The following is a 15,443-nucleotide window of genomic DNA, read 5'->3' on the forward strand; positions in this document are numbered from 1 at the left end:
GAAACTTGACTGTGGGAAAGTTGAAACGCTCAGTTTGCTGCCGTATGACTGGTTTCACATTTGTCTCCAGCGATTATAAGGTGAAATAGATCAACAACAAAAAAAGTGTCATGTATATTTACAATTCTAATTACCCAAACGGATGTCCATTTAACTAGCTCTTATCGATAGCTCTTATCAAGTTGTACATTACAGTGCATGAAGAACGATGTTATTTCTAATCGGGGGGAGAAAAAAATTAAGTCGAAGCTTTTTCCACTATTCATGGTTTCCTCGTGCATAAAAGCGGGTGGATTTATTAGGGAACGAAGTCAGAAGGTCAGAATACGGCGCATTTGCAGACACACCACCACACATTCATTTATTCCATCTCCAGCTCAAGCTAATAGCGGGCGAATAGCATGCTATTCTCATGCTTAAATTCAAGGTCACTTCAAGGTCAGAATACTCATAGAGAGAAAAGTGCATAAAAAAAAAGGGAATTACGTTATTTTACGCCAGCTTAACTCGGGTCGGAATTGGCTCCTATGCGAATACATCTGTATGAGTGTGTATCTGTCAGTGTGTACATAGGTGTTTGAATGTGTGTGTCTGGACCTTTGATCTCCTTCCTGTGGGGATGTGATAGTGCATGGGAGGATGACCAGTGGATGCCACTGCAGGTGTGACAACAGGAAGAGGTACAACGTTGTGGGAGCAGAGATAGTGGAACAAACCATTTCTGTATGGACCTCGATTTGTGCACGGGTGCATTGTCATGCTGATACAGCATAGGGCTTTCCCCAAATTGTTGCCACAAAGTTGGAACCAACAGAATTGTCTAGAATGTCATTGTATGCTGTAGCGTTAAGATTTCCCTTCACTGGAACTAAGGGGCCTAGCCCGAACCATGAAAAACAGCCCCAGACCATTATTTCTCCTCTACCAAACTTTCCAGTTGGCACTATGCATTGGGGCAGGTAGCGTTTTCCTGGCATCCGCCGAACCCAGATTAGTCCGTCGGACTGCCAGATGGTGAAGCGTGATTCATAACTCCAGAGAACACGTTCCCACTGCTCCAGAGAGCAATGGACGTGAGCTTTACACCACACCAGCCGACGCTTGGTATTGCATGCTCAGCCATGGAAACCCATTTCATGAAGCTTCCGATGAACATTGACATTGCTTCCAGAGGCAGTTTGGAACATGGAAGTGAGTGCTGCAACCGAGGACAGATGATTTTTATGCGCTACGCGCTTCAGCACTCTCCGGTCCCGTTCTGTGAGCTTGTGTGGCCTACCACTTCACCGGTGAGCCTTTGTTGCTCCTAGACGTTTCCACTTCAATAACAGCACTTACAGTTGACTGGGGCAGCTCTAGCAGGGCAGAAATTTTATGAACTGACTTGTTGGAAAAGTGGCATCCTATGACAGTGCCAAGTTGAAAATCACTGAGCTCTTCAGGAAGGTCATTCTACTGCCAATGTTTGTCTATGGAGATTCCATGGCTTTGTGCTTGATTTTATACATCTGTCAGCAATTGATGTGGCTGATATACAGTAGCAAATCTACTTATTTGAAGGAGTATACACATACTTTTGTATATAGTGTGTATAAAAACTACCAAAATAGTATTACGAGATACTCCTTGATATTGCCATATTTAGGCCGTGTTCTATTCACATTATGCCACCATATGTCACGACTTCCGCCGAAGTCGGTCCCCCTCCTAGTTCGGGCGGCGTTCGGCGGTCGACGTCACCGGCCTTCTAGCCATCGCCGATCCAATTTACATTTTCCATTGGTTTTGTCTCGTCTTCCCTCACACATGGTTTCAATTCCATCAATTACATGTTGTGTATTTAACCCTCTGTTCCCCCCATGTCCTTGTCCGGAATCGTTTCTTGTAGTGCTTGTGCATGTTGTGTATTTAACCCTCTGTTCCCCCCATGTCCTTGTCCGGAATCGTTTCTTGTAGTGCTTGTGCATGTTGTGTATTTAACCCTCTGTTCCCCCCATGTCCTTGTCCGGAATCGTTTCTTGTAGTGCTTGTGCATGTTGTGTATTTAACCATCTGTTCCCCCCATGTCCTTGTCCGGAATTGTTTCTTGTAGTGCTTGTGCATGTTGTGCTGGTGGACACCGGGTTTTGTTTGAACCATTCATTGATTGATTGATTGTTCTGTTTACGGTGGTTTTTGTGTTTATTAAACGACACAGTTGTAAATGAGTTTTCGTTCTCCTGCGCCTGACCTCTCTGCCGCCAGTACGCACCCCGTTACACCATATCAAGGTCAACAACAGGAACACAGTGACACTTGTTCCGTCTCTCTTTTCCACACATTCGGAACACTCATAAATCCACAGGGATAATTCAAGTGTGTTCCAAGTTCCTGTTCTCTAGGAAAGCCATAGTCCAAAACAAATATTTGACCATGTCTTCTCCAAAATGTGCCAAATGAGGTGATAAGGAAATTCTAAACCGCGTGTGTATGTACGTGTGTGCGTGCGCGTGTCTGCATGTGTGCGCTCATGTATGTGCTGGTAATGCAGATGGTGCACGCCAAGGTCGTGAAGGCCAGGATGAACTAGACAAAACAACTAGCTGCTATATTCCACTCTAGTACTAAGAGTGAAAGGTTAAGTCAAGGTTAACTTGACATGCACTGTCAAATCAAAATCAAACCAAATCCAATGTTATTGGTCATATACAAATGGTTAGCAAATGGTTAGCAGATGTTACTGCGAGTGTAGCGAAATGCTTGTGCTTCTAGTATCCAACACTGCAGCAATATCTAACAAGTAATATCTAACAATTCAACAGGTGTGTGCCTTTCCAAATTATGTCCAATCAATTGAATTTACCAAAGGCCGACTCCAATTAAGTTTTAGAATCATCTCAAGGATGATCACTGGAAACAGGATGCACCTGAGCTTAGTTTCGAGTCTCATAGCAAAGGGTCTGAATACTTATGTAAATAAGGTATGCATTTTTATGTTTGTATACATTTGCTATCATTTCTAAAAAAACGGTTTTCTCTTTGTCATTATGGGGCATTTTGTGTAGATTGATCAGGGGGAACAATTCATCCATTTTGGAATAAGGCTGTAAAACTTTAAAAAATGTGTAAAAATTGAAGGGGTCTGAATACTTTCTGAATGCACTGTATGTGGAGAGGAAGGGGTGTTGGGTATAGGGCAAATATTTCACATTCTGCTGGATAGTCACAAAGAAAACTCTGAATCAAGGTGCTCAACGGAAGTTTCAAACCAACCCACATTTAGTCCTCTTTCCCGATCAATGATATTTCAAAATCCTACAGGGGACAATATCAGTTCTAGCAGTAGATTGACCCAGCCAGGACTTGGTGGTGTATGACAGAGTAAATAGGTGATGGCTGGTGTCGTAGTGGGACCCCAAGCCATTCATTGTCAGTAGGAGAATGACCCCACAGGGGAGGACCGGACAGTGTTTATGTGGCTCCACGGGGGGTGAATATGAATTGAGGAGAGGGGTAAAGTACTCCCTCAGCTGCCTTCATTGTCACAGGATAACACGGAAAGAAAACAGGCTAGGGGGGAAGGGTGTTAATTAATCATTTCAATACATCAACTCACACTCAAACAGCCTTTTATCAGGTAGTTATCTACAGACTGCTCTAGTTAGGCAAGTTTAACTTCTGCTTCGAACATTGAGCCATTTGTTTGTAGAAAGATATTCATATATATCTGTAAAGTTGATTGAAACCCCTACTGAGATACTGTGCCACAGGGTTTGCCTAGGTTCAGGCTAATGCTCTTACAGATACATTATGTGCAGTGCATTCGGGAAGTATTCAGACCACTTCCCTTTTTCCACATGTTGTTACGTTACAGCCTTATTCTAAAATGGATTAAATACATGTTTTCCCTCATCAGTCTACACACAATACCCCATAATGACAAAGCGAAAACAGTTTAAAATATACATTTTTGTACTCATTTATATAAAAAAACGAAATAACTTATTTACATAAGTATTCAGACGCTTTGCTATGAGACTCAAAATTGAGCTCAGGTGCTTTCTGTCTCCATTGATCATCCTTGAGATGTTTCGACAACTTGATTGGAGTCCACCTGTGGTAAATTCAATTGATTGGACATGATTTGGAAAGGCACACATCTGTCTATATAAGGTCCCACAGTTGACAGTGCATGTCAGAGCAAAAACAAAGCCATGAGGATGAAGGAATTGTCTGTAGAGCTCCTAGACAGGACTGTGACGAAACACAGATCTGGGGAAGGGTACCAAAAAATGTTTGCAGCATTGAAGGTCCCCAAGAACAGAGTGGCCTCCATCATTCTTAAATGGAATAAGTTTGGAACCACCAAGACTTTCGCTTGAGGAACAAGCAAATGCATGTAGTACCCCCCAAAAAAGCAGCGACGCTCCCCATCCAACCTGTCAGAGCTTGAGAGGATCAGCATAGAAGAATGGGAGAAACTCCCCAAATACAGGCGTGCCAAGCTTGTAGCGTTGTACCCGAGGCTGTAATTGCTGCCAAAGGTGCTTCAACAAAGTACAGAGTAAATGGTCTGAATACTTATGTAAATGACATATTTCTATTGTTTATTGGTAACAATTGTGCAAACATTTATAAAAACCTGTTTTTGCTTTGTCATTATGGGGTATTGTTTATAGATTGATGAGGGGACAAAAACGATTTAATACATTTTAGAACAAGGCTAGGGGTAGTAGTAGGGGTACCCTAGTGCATTCTCACATAACTGTGTTGTTTTTAAAAAGAAATCCCTGCATAGAAAGCCCTGGGTCCAGAAATAATTATATGTTGAGATCTTCCTGTTTCATTACACAGGCCTAAACCAGATTGTCTTTCAAAACAATAGTACAATGCTCAAATAGAATCTCAATAATCCCTTCTCTTGTCTTTGTGAATACGACGGCCTCAACTTAACTCATCCCTGAGCTTCAAAACGCCCCAAACAAAGACTAGTGTGTCTGTTCCCATGACAATCCTTTAAAAATCTAAACTCTGTATGGAGTTGGGGGGGGGGGGGGATAGTATGGGTTCCCTACTTGAATGACCTTTGACCTGTTAGATTGAGGCCTGTAGGCTTATGAGAGCACTTCATTTGGGTTCATAATATCCTTATCCTACTGGTGCCCTAGTATCCTACTGGTTCCAAAACTATTGACCCCTCCCTATCTCTTTACCCTACCCCACCACACGCCTCATCACTTACCCTTCGGACAGGGACATGCATTCTATTACGTTCTGAAGAGAGGCTCCACATATCCAGGAAGTGCGCTTACCTTGTTGTAGTAGTGTAGCTGTACTCTATGCCACTGGCCATCACTGACCCCACCTAGGACAAAGGGTGATACTGTGGTTTTGACTTCTCCTACAGGGAAGGAAATAGGATATAAGAAACAGGAAAGCGTTTAATCGACATGGAATCCCACTCCAACTGAGTTTGGCCATTTTCATAGATAGTGAACTTCCTGAGAGGAACTCTCTCTCACTTCTCATTCTTTCTTTAAAGTCACAAACCTGAGTCTGTGTTTTACAAAATGGCAGCCCTGTCACTTGGTTTGGTATAAAGCTGAGGGATTGGGCTGGGGAAGACTAAGAAAAACACAACCTTTTGGACCTCTGAAGAGGTCTTTCAATATTGATGCTACTCATCCAGAACACAATTATAGTTTAATGGTTAATGATTGTTTTTTTAGGATAATACCTCTATGGCATGAATTCCCTGCCAAACTCAACACACTAACACTAGGTGAACTGCACGATCACTGTTTACCCTCAATTTTCCCAGGTATCTGAGGGTTGGCTGCATAAACTTTGACCCCTCCCTCAGCTGGTTAGAACCTCCCTGTTAATGAGATTTTGTATTTCACAGAGAGGGGGGTAGGAGAGAGAAGTGAAGCGAAGAGAAACAAAGGGAACAGAGGAAATTGAAGTCTGGCCATCTCTTCTCTGGACCCTTTATGTCCTCACCTGCTGAGAAGGTGAGCTGGATTTGTTCCTCGATGATCTCTAAGGCGATGAAGTCGTGCTTCTCGTTAAACCTTCCGTTATAAAGTAGTAGGACATTCCTCTCTCTGGTGGCAAACCTGCAGGTCATTCAGGACCAAAGGTCACTTTGATTGTACAGTACAGTATTTTCTCAGCAGATGAAGGCTATGAAGAGGAGGGGAACATGTACAGGAGAGCTATTTAATGGAGCCATTTAATGGCCATTTAATTAGTCCTCAAAGTGTGGTTATGTCTCTTGAGGTAACGCGAGAACAATATCAGTTGTGTGCGGGGAGGGGGGAGACATTGAGAGACAAATTAACCTAGGAAATGAGGGACAATAAGAGAGCAAAAGGGAAAATGGAAAGAATAATCATATTGGACTATGGACAATGAGAGGAGCAAAGGGATTTGGAAAATGACGGAGGAAAGGAGGACTGGTGTGGACAGACATAGAACCAGGGCAAGTACTAGGAGCCATGCTGCTGTGTGTCATTAACCCTATGGCACTTAGCGGGTATGGGCACAGGAGTCAGAATCCACATGGCACAGGGCATCGTGACAGGAAACCATGATCAACAAAGCCAAAGGTCACTCTGGCTCCATGCATCCCTTCCTGTTTTTACCTTTGCCAGGGAACGTGAGCTGGGCACGAGAAAGAGATGTTTCACTACAGCCTTTACATATCCCACATCACCCCAGGCAGGCGCAATCAAACTCTCAAAGTATTTGAAAGAAAATGTACACTCTTTGAACCCAGATCCACATCTAACCACTGGATCAAACGGCTTGCTCTTCCTTCGCGATGCAGAACACAAATGTCATGGCTGATGTAGCAGCCCTGTGATTCAACACTTCTGTGATTTCAGGTTCAGACATGTCCTGCCGGTGAGACAAAGACGACGGGGCGTTGCTTATTTGTATTGCCATGGATACAGCCATTACTGCTTATTACAAAGGTGTTGTATATGTATCCAGACATGGCGTTCGATGTGTATCACTTGGGTGTGGATAGATGGCTCAGTACTATGTCCCAAAAAAAAACTCCAGGTGTTCGTGAGAGAACCAGAGGAAGACACAAATGTACACCCACCGGAAAAAGTCACGCGTACACACGTTATTATGGAGACGTTATAAGATACATAGGTGTACTCACATGAAGGACACTGTGAAGTGGAACCTCTGTCGTAGCCCTCTGAACGTGATGAAGGACAGGCCGGGGAAGCTGCGGGTGCTCATTTCACAGTAAGGCTTCTGGTACTCCCCCGGGGGGCACTGGCACACGAACCCCCCCACCAGGAGATCCACACACCTGGCCCCGTTCTGACACACCCCCGGGATGCATCGGCCAGATCGGGAGTTCACCTCACAATGCTCACCTGTAGGAAGGGAAGAACAGTACAGGTGGGCAGAAATATCTGCTGGGTATATCCTCGAGAGAGAGAGAGAGAGAGAGAGAGAGAGCGAGAGAGACCGAGAGAGAGCGAGAGAGAGCGAGAGAGAGAGAGAGAGAGAGAGAGAGAGAGAGAGAGAGAGAGAGAGAGAGAGAGAGGGGGGAAAAAACTGTCTGGAGAAAGACAAAAGTTGGGGTAGGTGTGAAAGCAGTTGCACCTGTTCTCCTTTAAATCCTCCATTCAGATTTGTATGTAATGAAGTGTCCAGGACGAAGCCCTCCAAATATGTTTTTTTTTGTGAACAAGCTGAAACCAGGAATGTTCACAGGGGACACAATCCCTCTCACAAGTTCAAATCCTTTACCACACAACCTACAAGCTAGTCTGCATGGACAGAAAGAGTGGCAGCGGAGGCTCAACCCCCCCCCCCCCCCCCCCCCCCCCCCTTTCACAAGCATGTCAAAACACTGTGGATTGTAACAGCTATGCTCTGTGACCCACACTGACACTGGCTCTTCCAAAGGAACCAAACGGTTTGTGGCATAATGACAACAGGACAATGGAGTGTCTTTGGCTCAAGCAGCAGGCCACCTCGGTGGTCTGTAAGACACCTGTCACGACCCACCAGCCATCCACCCTGATACAGTCTTGTCTCGTTAACTCGACCTGAGACGTTTTCCGGTGATGACAGCTTTCAAATGGACGCTGATGTCAGTAGTGATTTTAACTCAGGGGTGCTTTCCCTAACAGCTTGGGGTGACCATTAAGGGTCACATACTGAGCAGAAAGAAAGCTGTCAATTAAAAAATAAGGAAAGGGTGATGTGTGGTCACATAATGTATTGCATGATCAGGCTTTTATATTGAAGAGACAGAGAAGATAGACAGGAAGACTAGAGAACTGTCTGTGGAAAGTGTGGCGGGATTATATCACCCTTTAAGAGCCACCATACATGTTATGAAAGAGAACACGAATGAGTCAAGGGATGATTTTCCCACTGGTCAAAAGGAATGTGCCACGATCATATCTATGTCCAGCTCATAGTGTGGGGTGTTGTGTGTCGCAAATGACACTGACAAGATCTGGATAAAGAGAGCACCTATGATTTACAGCGCCAGGAATTCCAGCGGGTAATGACCCAACTGCAAGACAGATCATCTCCGGTTTGGAGGGAATTACGAGGGATCTTTTTCCCGAAAGTGTGAGAAACCTGAGACCAGCACTGTCAGGTCAACCATCATCACCTCCATTATGACTTGAGACTACCTGGAGCTGGTCAAGAGCCTTCAAAGCATAGACGGCTAGAGTTTGATTAACAAGTAATAGTCTCTCTGCAGAATCAGGGTTTTGGCTGTGGGCCATGTCTTTAATATAGTGGGAACATTTAGCCCTATAGGGTCTGTGAAAGCAGATGAAAGGTACTGATGGGGGTAGGCATATTTCTATCTCAGGAAGCTGGTTGAGAGAATGCCAAGAGAATGCAACGCTTTCATCAAGGCAAAGGGTGGCTACTTTGAAGAATCTCAAATATAATATACAGTTGAAGTCGGAGGTTTACATACACTTAGGTTGGAGTCATTAAAACTCGTTTTTCAACCACTCCACAAATTTCTTGTTAACAAACTATGGTTTTATCAAGTTGGACACAAGAATGTTTCCAACAATTGTTTACAGACAGATTATTTCACGTATAATTCACTGTATCGCAATTCCAGTGGGTCAGAAATTTACATACACTAAGTTGACTGTGCCTTTAAACAGCTTGGAAAATTCCAGAAAATGATGTCATTGTTTTAGAAGCTTCTGATAGGCTAATTGACATCATTTGAGTCAATTGGAGGTGTACCTGTGGATGTAATTCAAGGTCTACCTTCAAACTCAGTGCCTCTTTGCTTGACATCCACAAGTCTGGCTCATCCTTGGGAGCAATTTCAAAATGCCTGAAGGTACCACGTTCATCTGTACAAACAATAGTATGCAAGTATAAACACCATGGGACCATGCAGCTGTCATACCGTTCAGGAAGGAGACGCGTTCTGTCCCCTAGAGATGAAAGTATCTTGTTGCAAAAAGTGCAAATCAATCCCAGAACAACAGCAAAGGACCATGTGAAGATGCTGGAGGAAACAGGTAAAAAAGTATCTATATCCACTGTAAAACGAGTCCTATATCGACCTATCCTGAAAGGCCGCTCAATAAGGAAGAAGCCATTGCTCCAAAACCGCCATAAAAAAGCCAGACTACGGTTTGCAACTGCACATGGGGACAAAGATCATACTTTTTGGAGAAATGTCCTCTGGTCTGATGAAACAAAAATAGAACTGTTGGGCCATAATGACCATCGTTATGTTTGGAGGAAAAAGGGGGAGGCTTGCAAGCCAAAGAACACCATCCCAACCGTGAAGCACAGGGGTGGCAGCATCATTTTGTGCGGGTGCTGCAGGGGAGACTGGTGCACTTCACAAAATAGATGGCATCATGAGGTAGGAGAATTATGCGGATATATTGAAGCAACATCTCAAGACATCAGTCAAGAAGTTAAAGCTTGGTCGCAAATGGGTCTTCTAAATGGACAATGACCCCAAGCATACTTCCAAAGTTGTGGCAATTTTGCTTAAGGCTTAAGGACAACAAAGTCACGGTATTGGAGTGGCCATTACAAAGCCCCGACCTCAATCCCATAGAAAATTTGTGGGCAGAACTGAAAAAGTGTGTGCGTGCAAGGAGGCCTACAAACTGGACTCAGTTACACCAGCTCTGTCAGGAGGAATGGGCCAAAATTCACCCAACTTATTTTGGGAAGCTTGTGGAAGGCTACCTGAAATGTTTGACCCAAATTAAACAATTTAAAGGCAATGCTACCAAATACTAATTGAGTGTATGTAAACTTCTGACCCACTGGGAATGTGATGAAATAAATCAAATCTGAAAGAAATCATTCTCTCTACTATTATTCTGACATTTCACATTCTTAAAATAAAGTGGTGATCCTAACTGACCTAAGACAGGGAATTTTTACTTCGGTTAAATATCAGAAATTGTGAAAAACTGAGTTTAAATGTATTTGGCTAAGGTGTATGTAAACCTCCGACTTCAACTGTAAGTACTAATGACATGGAGAAAGAAAAAAGTTGAAGAAAGAGTAAAAAATAGAAGATTGAGAATGGCGTGAAAGAAAGAGTCAAATAAGATACCAAAAAGTATATAATAACACTCACCTGTGAAGTCCTCTGGACACTCGCAAGTGTACCCGCCTTCCCTGCTCCGGCACTTGCCGTTGTTCTGGCAGGGCCCTGAGTAGCACAGGTCAATCTCCGTCTCACAGTAGTCCCCAGTGAAGCCTGCTGGGCATCGGCAACGCAGCCCCGTCACCGGTTCGATTGGCCTGAACAGCACCGTATCCGAGGACACGAAAGGTGCCGAGCTGTCGAACCTCAGCACTGACACACACTTCATGTAGTTCTCACAGGGCTCACGGAGGCAGATGTTATCGTCGAAGGGCAGCACACGCTGGCTGGACACCAGGGTGAGCAGAGTCCGGTTCAGGTAAATCTGCTCCTGCAGCGCATCTGAGGGGAAAAATCTTCCAGTGGGGATGGTGCCCCCGGACCCCCCAAGTTCGTTTCCCCCAGAAGGGCGCAGGGCAGAGAAGGTGACGTTGAGGATGCTCCCCTGGACGTGCGTGTCGTTCTGGATGTTGAAGACGAAGACACCGGTGCGGCTGGTGGATAGGACGGCCGCCACGCCCTCCATGAAGTGGGAGAGGAGCGGGGACAGGAAGCGCTCCTGGGACATGTTCTCCAGGCGCACTGTGATGCTGTTGGTCAGCATCTCATCTGTGATGATGGTGACACGCAGGGTGCAGAGGGCCATGACGCGATGGACACCGTCTGGAATCAGAGACAAACAGGGTTAACCAGGGTAATAGAATAACACTTGCAAGATGCATTAGACACAAAGGTCATGTCAGTCAACATTTTAAAGGGAAAGGGAAAGGGGGACATCTAGTCAGTTGTCCAACTGAATGCCTTCAACTGAAATGTGTCTTCCGCATTTAATCCAACCCCTCTGCATCAGAGAGGTGCGGGGAGATGCCTTAATAGACATCCACGTCTTCGAGGGATTCGATCCACTAACCTTTCAGTTATTGGCCCAATGCTCTAACCTCTAAAAACACACCCCGTTAACCTAATTAGAAACAAAGCACTGCTTTTAACTTCTGCTGGTTTCTTCCACTTGAAAGTAAGGCTGTGGCAGCGAATACGGAGTTTTCACCCCCGCCCGCCCCGCCCGCCCCTCCGGAAACCTCTTTCTCAAAGCTAAGGGTCAAACCAAATTAAATTAAATTTGTCACATACGCCGAATACAACCTTACCGTGAAATGCTTACTTACAAGCCCTTAACCAACAATGCAGTAAAAAAATAGAGATAAGAAAATGTTTACTAAATAAACCAGAGTAAAAAAAATGTAAGTAAAAAAGTAACACAATAAAATAACAATAATGAGGCTATATACACGGGGTACCGGTACCAAGTCAATGTGCGGCGGTACAGGTTAGTCGAGGTAATATGTACATGTAGGTAGGGGTAAAGTGACTATGCATAGATAATAAACAGAGAGTTGTAGCAGTGTAAAATCAAAAGGGGGTGGGGGGGGTGTCAATGAAAATTGTCCGGGTAGACATTTGATTCATTATTTATTATTATTTAGCAGTCTTATGGCTTGGGTGTAGAAGCTGTTAAGGAGCCTTTTGGAGCTAGACTTGGCGCGATGGTACCGCTTCCTGTGTGGTAGCAGAGACAACAGTCTATGACGGTGACTGGACTCCTTGACAATTTCTGGGGCCTTCCTCTGACACCGCCTAGTATATTGGTCCCGGATGTCAGGAAGCTTAGCCACAGCGATGTACTGGGCTGTACACACTACCCGCTGTAGCACCTTACGGTCAGATGCAGAGCAGTTGCCATACCAGGTGATGCTCTTGATGGTGCAGTTGTATAACTTTTTGAGGATTTGGAGACCCATGCCAAATCTTTTCAGTCTCCTGAGGGGGAAAAAGCATTGTTGTACCCTCTTCACGACTGCCTTGGTGTGTTTGTACTATGATCGTTTGTTGGTTGGTGATGTGTACACCAAGGAACCTGAAACTCTCGACCCGCTCCACTACAGCCCCGTCGATGTGAATTGGGTCGTGTTCGGCCCTCCTTTTCCTGTAGTCCACGATCATCTCCTTTGTCTTGCTCACGTTGAGGGAGAGGTTGTTATCCTGGCACCACACTGCCAGGTCTCCGACCTCCTCCCTTTAGGCTGTCTCATCATTGTCGGTGATCAGGCCTACCACCTTTGTGTCGTCACTAAACTTAATGATGGTGTTGGTTTCATGCTTGGCCACGCAGTCGTTGGTGAGAACAGGAGGGGACTAAGCATTCACCCCTGAGGGGCCCCCATGTTGGAGATCAGTGTGTTATTGTCTACCCTTAACACCTGGGAGCGTCCCGTCAGGAAGTGCAGGATCCAGTTGCAGAGGGAAGTGTTCAGTCCCAGGTCTTTAGCTTAGTGATGAGCTTTGTGGGCACTATGGTGTTAAACACTGAGCTGTAGTCAATTAACTGCATTCTCACATAGGTCTTACTTTTGTCCAGGTGAGGAAGGGCAGTGTGGAGTGCCACTGAGATCGCATTATCTGTGTTTCCGAGATGATTGTGTTGATGTGATACACGACCAGCCTTTCAAAGCACTTCGTGGCTACCGACATGAGTGCTACTGGGTGGTAGTCATTTAGGCAGGTTACCTTCACTTTATTGGGCACATGGACTATGGTGGTCTGCCTGAAACATGTTTGATTTACAGACTTGGTCAGGGAGAGGTTGAAAATGTAATTGAAGACACTTACCAGTTGGTCTGCGCATGCTCTGATTACACGTCCTGCTAATCCGTCTGTCCCTGCGGCCCTGTGAATGTTGACCTGTTTAAAGATCTGGCTCACATCGGCTACGGAGAGTGTTATCACACAAGCATAAAAGGCATTTAACCCATCTGGTAGGCTCCTGTCACTGGGAAGCTCGCGGCTGGGTTTCCCTTTGTAGTCCGTAATAGTTTGCAAGGTCTAACACATCCGACGAGTGTCAGAGCCAGTGTAGTAGGATTCAATCTTAGTCCTGTATTGACGCTTTGCCTGTTTGACAGTTTGTCTGAGGGCATAGCTGGATTTCTTATAAGCCTCCGGATTCGTGTCCTCCTCCTTGAAAGCTGCAGCTATAGCCTTTAGCTCAGAGCGGATGTTGCCTGTAATCCATGGCTTCTGGTTGGGATATGAACATACGGTCACTGTGGGGACAATGTAATCAATGCACTTACTGATGAAGCCGGTAACTGAGGAAGTATACAGTCCTGTAGCGTAGCATCCGCGTCATCTGACCACTTTCTTATTGAGCGAGTCACTGGTACTTCCTGCTTTAGTTTTTCCTATTTTGCTGCCATACAACCTGGAATTACATTTTTTTGGGGGGGTTTGTATCATTTGGTTTACATAACATGCCTACCACTTTGAATATAGTTTTTATTGTGAAGAAGAACAAGAAATAAGACAAAAAAAACAGAAAACTTGAGCGTGCATAACTACTCACACCCCAAAATCAATACTTTGTCGAGCCACCTTTATCGGCAATTACAAAAAGTATTTTGGGGTATGTCTCTATAAGCTTGGCACATCTAGCCACTGGGATTTTTGCCAATTCTTCAAGGCAAAACTGCTTCAGCTCTTTCAAGTTGGTGTACATTAATCTTTAAGTCATACCACATATTCTCAATTGGATTGAGGTCTGGACTTTGACAAGGCCATTCCAAGACATTTAAATGTTTCCCCTTAAACCACTCAAGTGTTGCTTTAGCAGTATTCTTAGTGTCATTGTCCTGCTGGAAGCTGAACCTCCATCCCAGTCTCAAATCTCTGGAAGACTGAAAAAGGTTTCCCTCAAGGATTTCCTTGTATTTACTGCCATCCATCATTTCTTCAATTCTGACCAGTTTTGAGTCCCAGCTGATGAAAAACATCCCCACAGCATGATGCTGCCACCACCATGCTTCATTGTGGGGGTGGTGTTCTCAGGGTGATGGGATATGTTGAGTTTGCGCCAGACATAGCATTTTCCTTGATGACCAAAAAGCTCAATTTTAGTCTCATCTGACCAAAGTACCTTCTTCCATATGTTTGGGGAGTCTCCCACATGTCTTTTGGCGAACACCAAACGTGTTTTCTTATCTTTGGTCTCTTTGTTGCCTCTCTGATTAATGCCCTCCTTGCCTGGTCCATGAGATTTGGTGGGCGGCCCTCTCTTGGCAGGTTTGTTGTAGTGACATATTTTTTCCATTTTTGAATAATGGATTTAATGGCTCCGTGGGATGTTCAAAGTTTCTGATATTTTTTTAGAACCCGACCCTGATCTGTACTTCTCCACAACTTTGTCCCTGACCTGTTTGGAGAGCTCCTTGGTCTTCATGGTGCCGCTTGCTTGGTGGTGCCACTTTCTTAATGGTGTTGCAGACTCTGGGGCCTTTCAGAAAAGGTATATATATATATATATATATATATATATATATATATATATATATATATATATATATATATATATATATATATATATATCTACTGAGATCATGTGACACTTAGATTGCACACAGGTGGACTTTATTTAACTCATTATGTGACTTCTGAAGGTAATTGGTTGCACCAGATCTTATATAGGGACTTCAGAGCAAATGGGGTGAATACATATGCACGCACCACTTTTCTGTTTTTTATTTATTTTTCATTTCACTTCACCAATTTGGACTATTTTGTGTATGTCCATTACATGAAGACGAAAGATATATTTCAATTACAGGTTGTAATGCAACAAAATAGGAAAAAACGCCAAGGGGGGTGAATACTTTTGCAAGGCACTGTACCTAGAGACTACCTTAATATTAGACATCACGCACCAAAAAGACACCACCCCCTACCCCTCGTCTTACCAGACGTAGCTGTTCTGTCCTGTCGATGGATGGAA

The 15,443-nt window shown here is 44.4% G+C and overlaps 1 protein-coding gene across 1 annotated transcript in view; it reads right to left on the minus strand.

Annotated features, from left to right (window-relative positions):
* LOC110492612 (cadherin EGF LAG seven-pass G-type receptor 1) overlaps positions 1–15,443 on the minus strand; it is an 81,658-nt gene that overhangs the window by 20,595 nt on the left and 45,620 nt on the right. Inside the window, exons 2-5 of the mRNA XM_036951766.1 lie at positions 10,613–11,284; positions 7,157–7,379; positions 5,983–6,098; positions 5,292–5,380 (exon numbers count right to left, since the gene is read on the minus strand). Coding sequence (XP_036807661.1) covers positions 5,292–5,380; positions 5,983–6,098; positions 7,157–7,379; positions 10,613–11,284 — 1,100 coding nt within the window. The remainder of the gene's footprint in view (positions 1–5,291; positions 5,381–5,982; positions 6,099–7,156; positions 7,380–10,612; positions 11,285–15,443) is intronic.

This window comes from Oncorhynchus mykiss, chromosome 2 (assembly GCF_013265735.2).
Source record: "Oncorhynchus mykiss isolate Arlee chromosome 2, USDA_OmykA_1.1, whole genome shotgun sequence".
Lineage (NCBI taxonomy): Eukaryota > Metazoa > Chordata > Actinopteri > Salmoniformes > Salmonidae > Oncorhynchus > Oncorhynchus mykiss.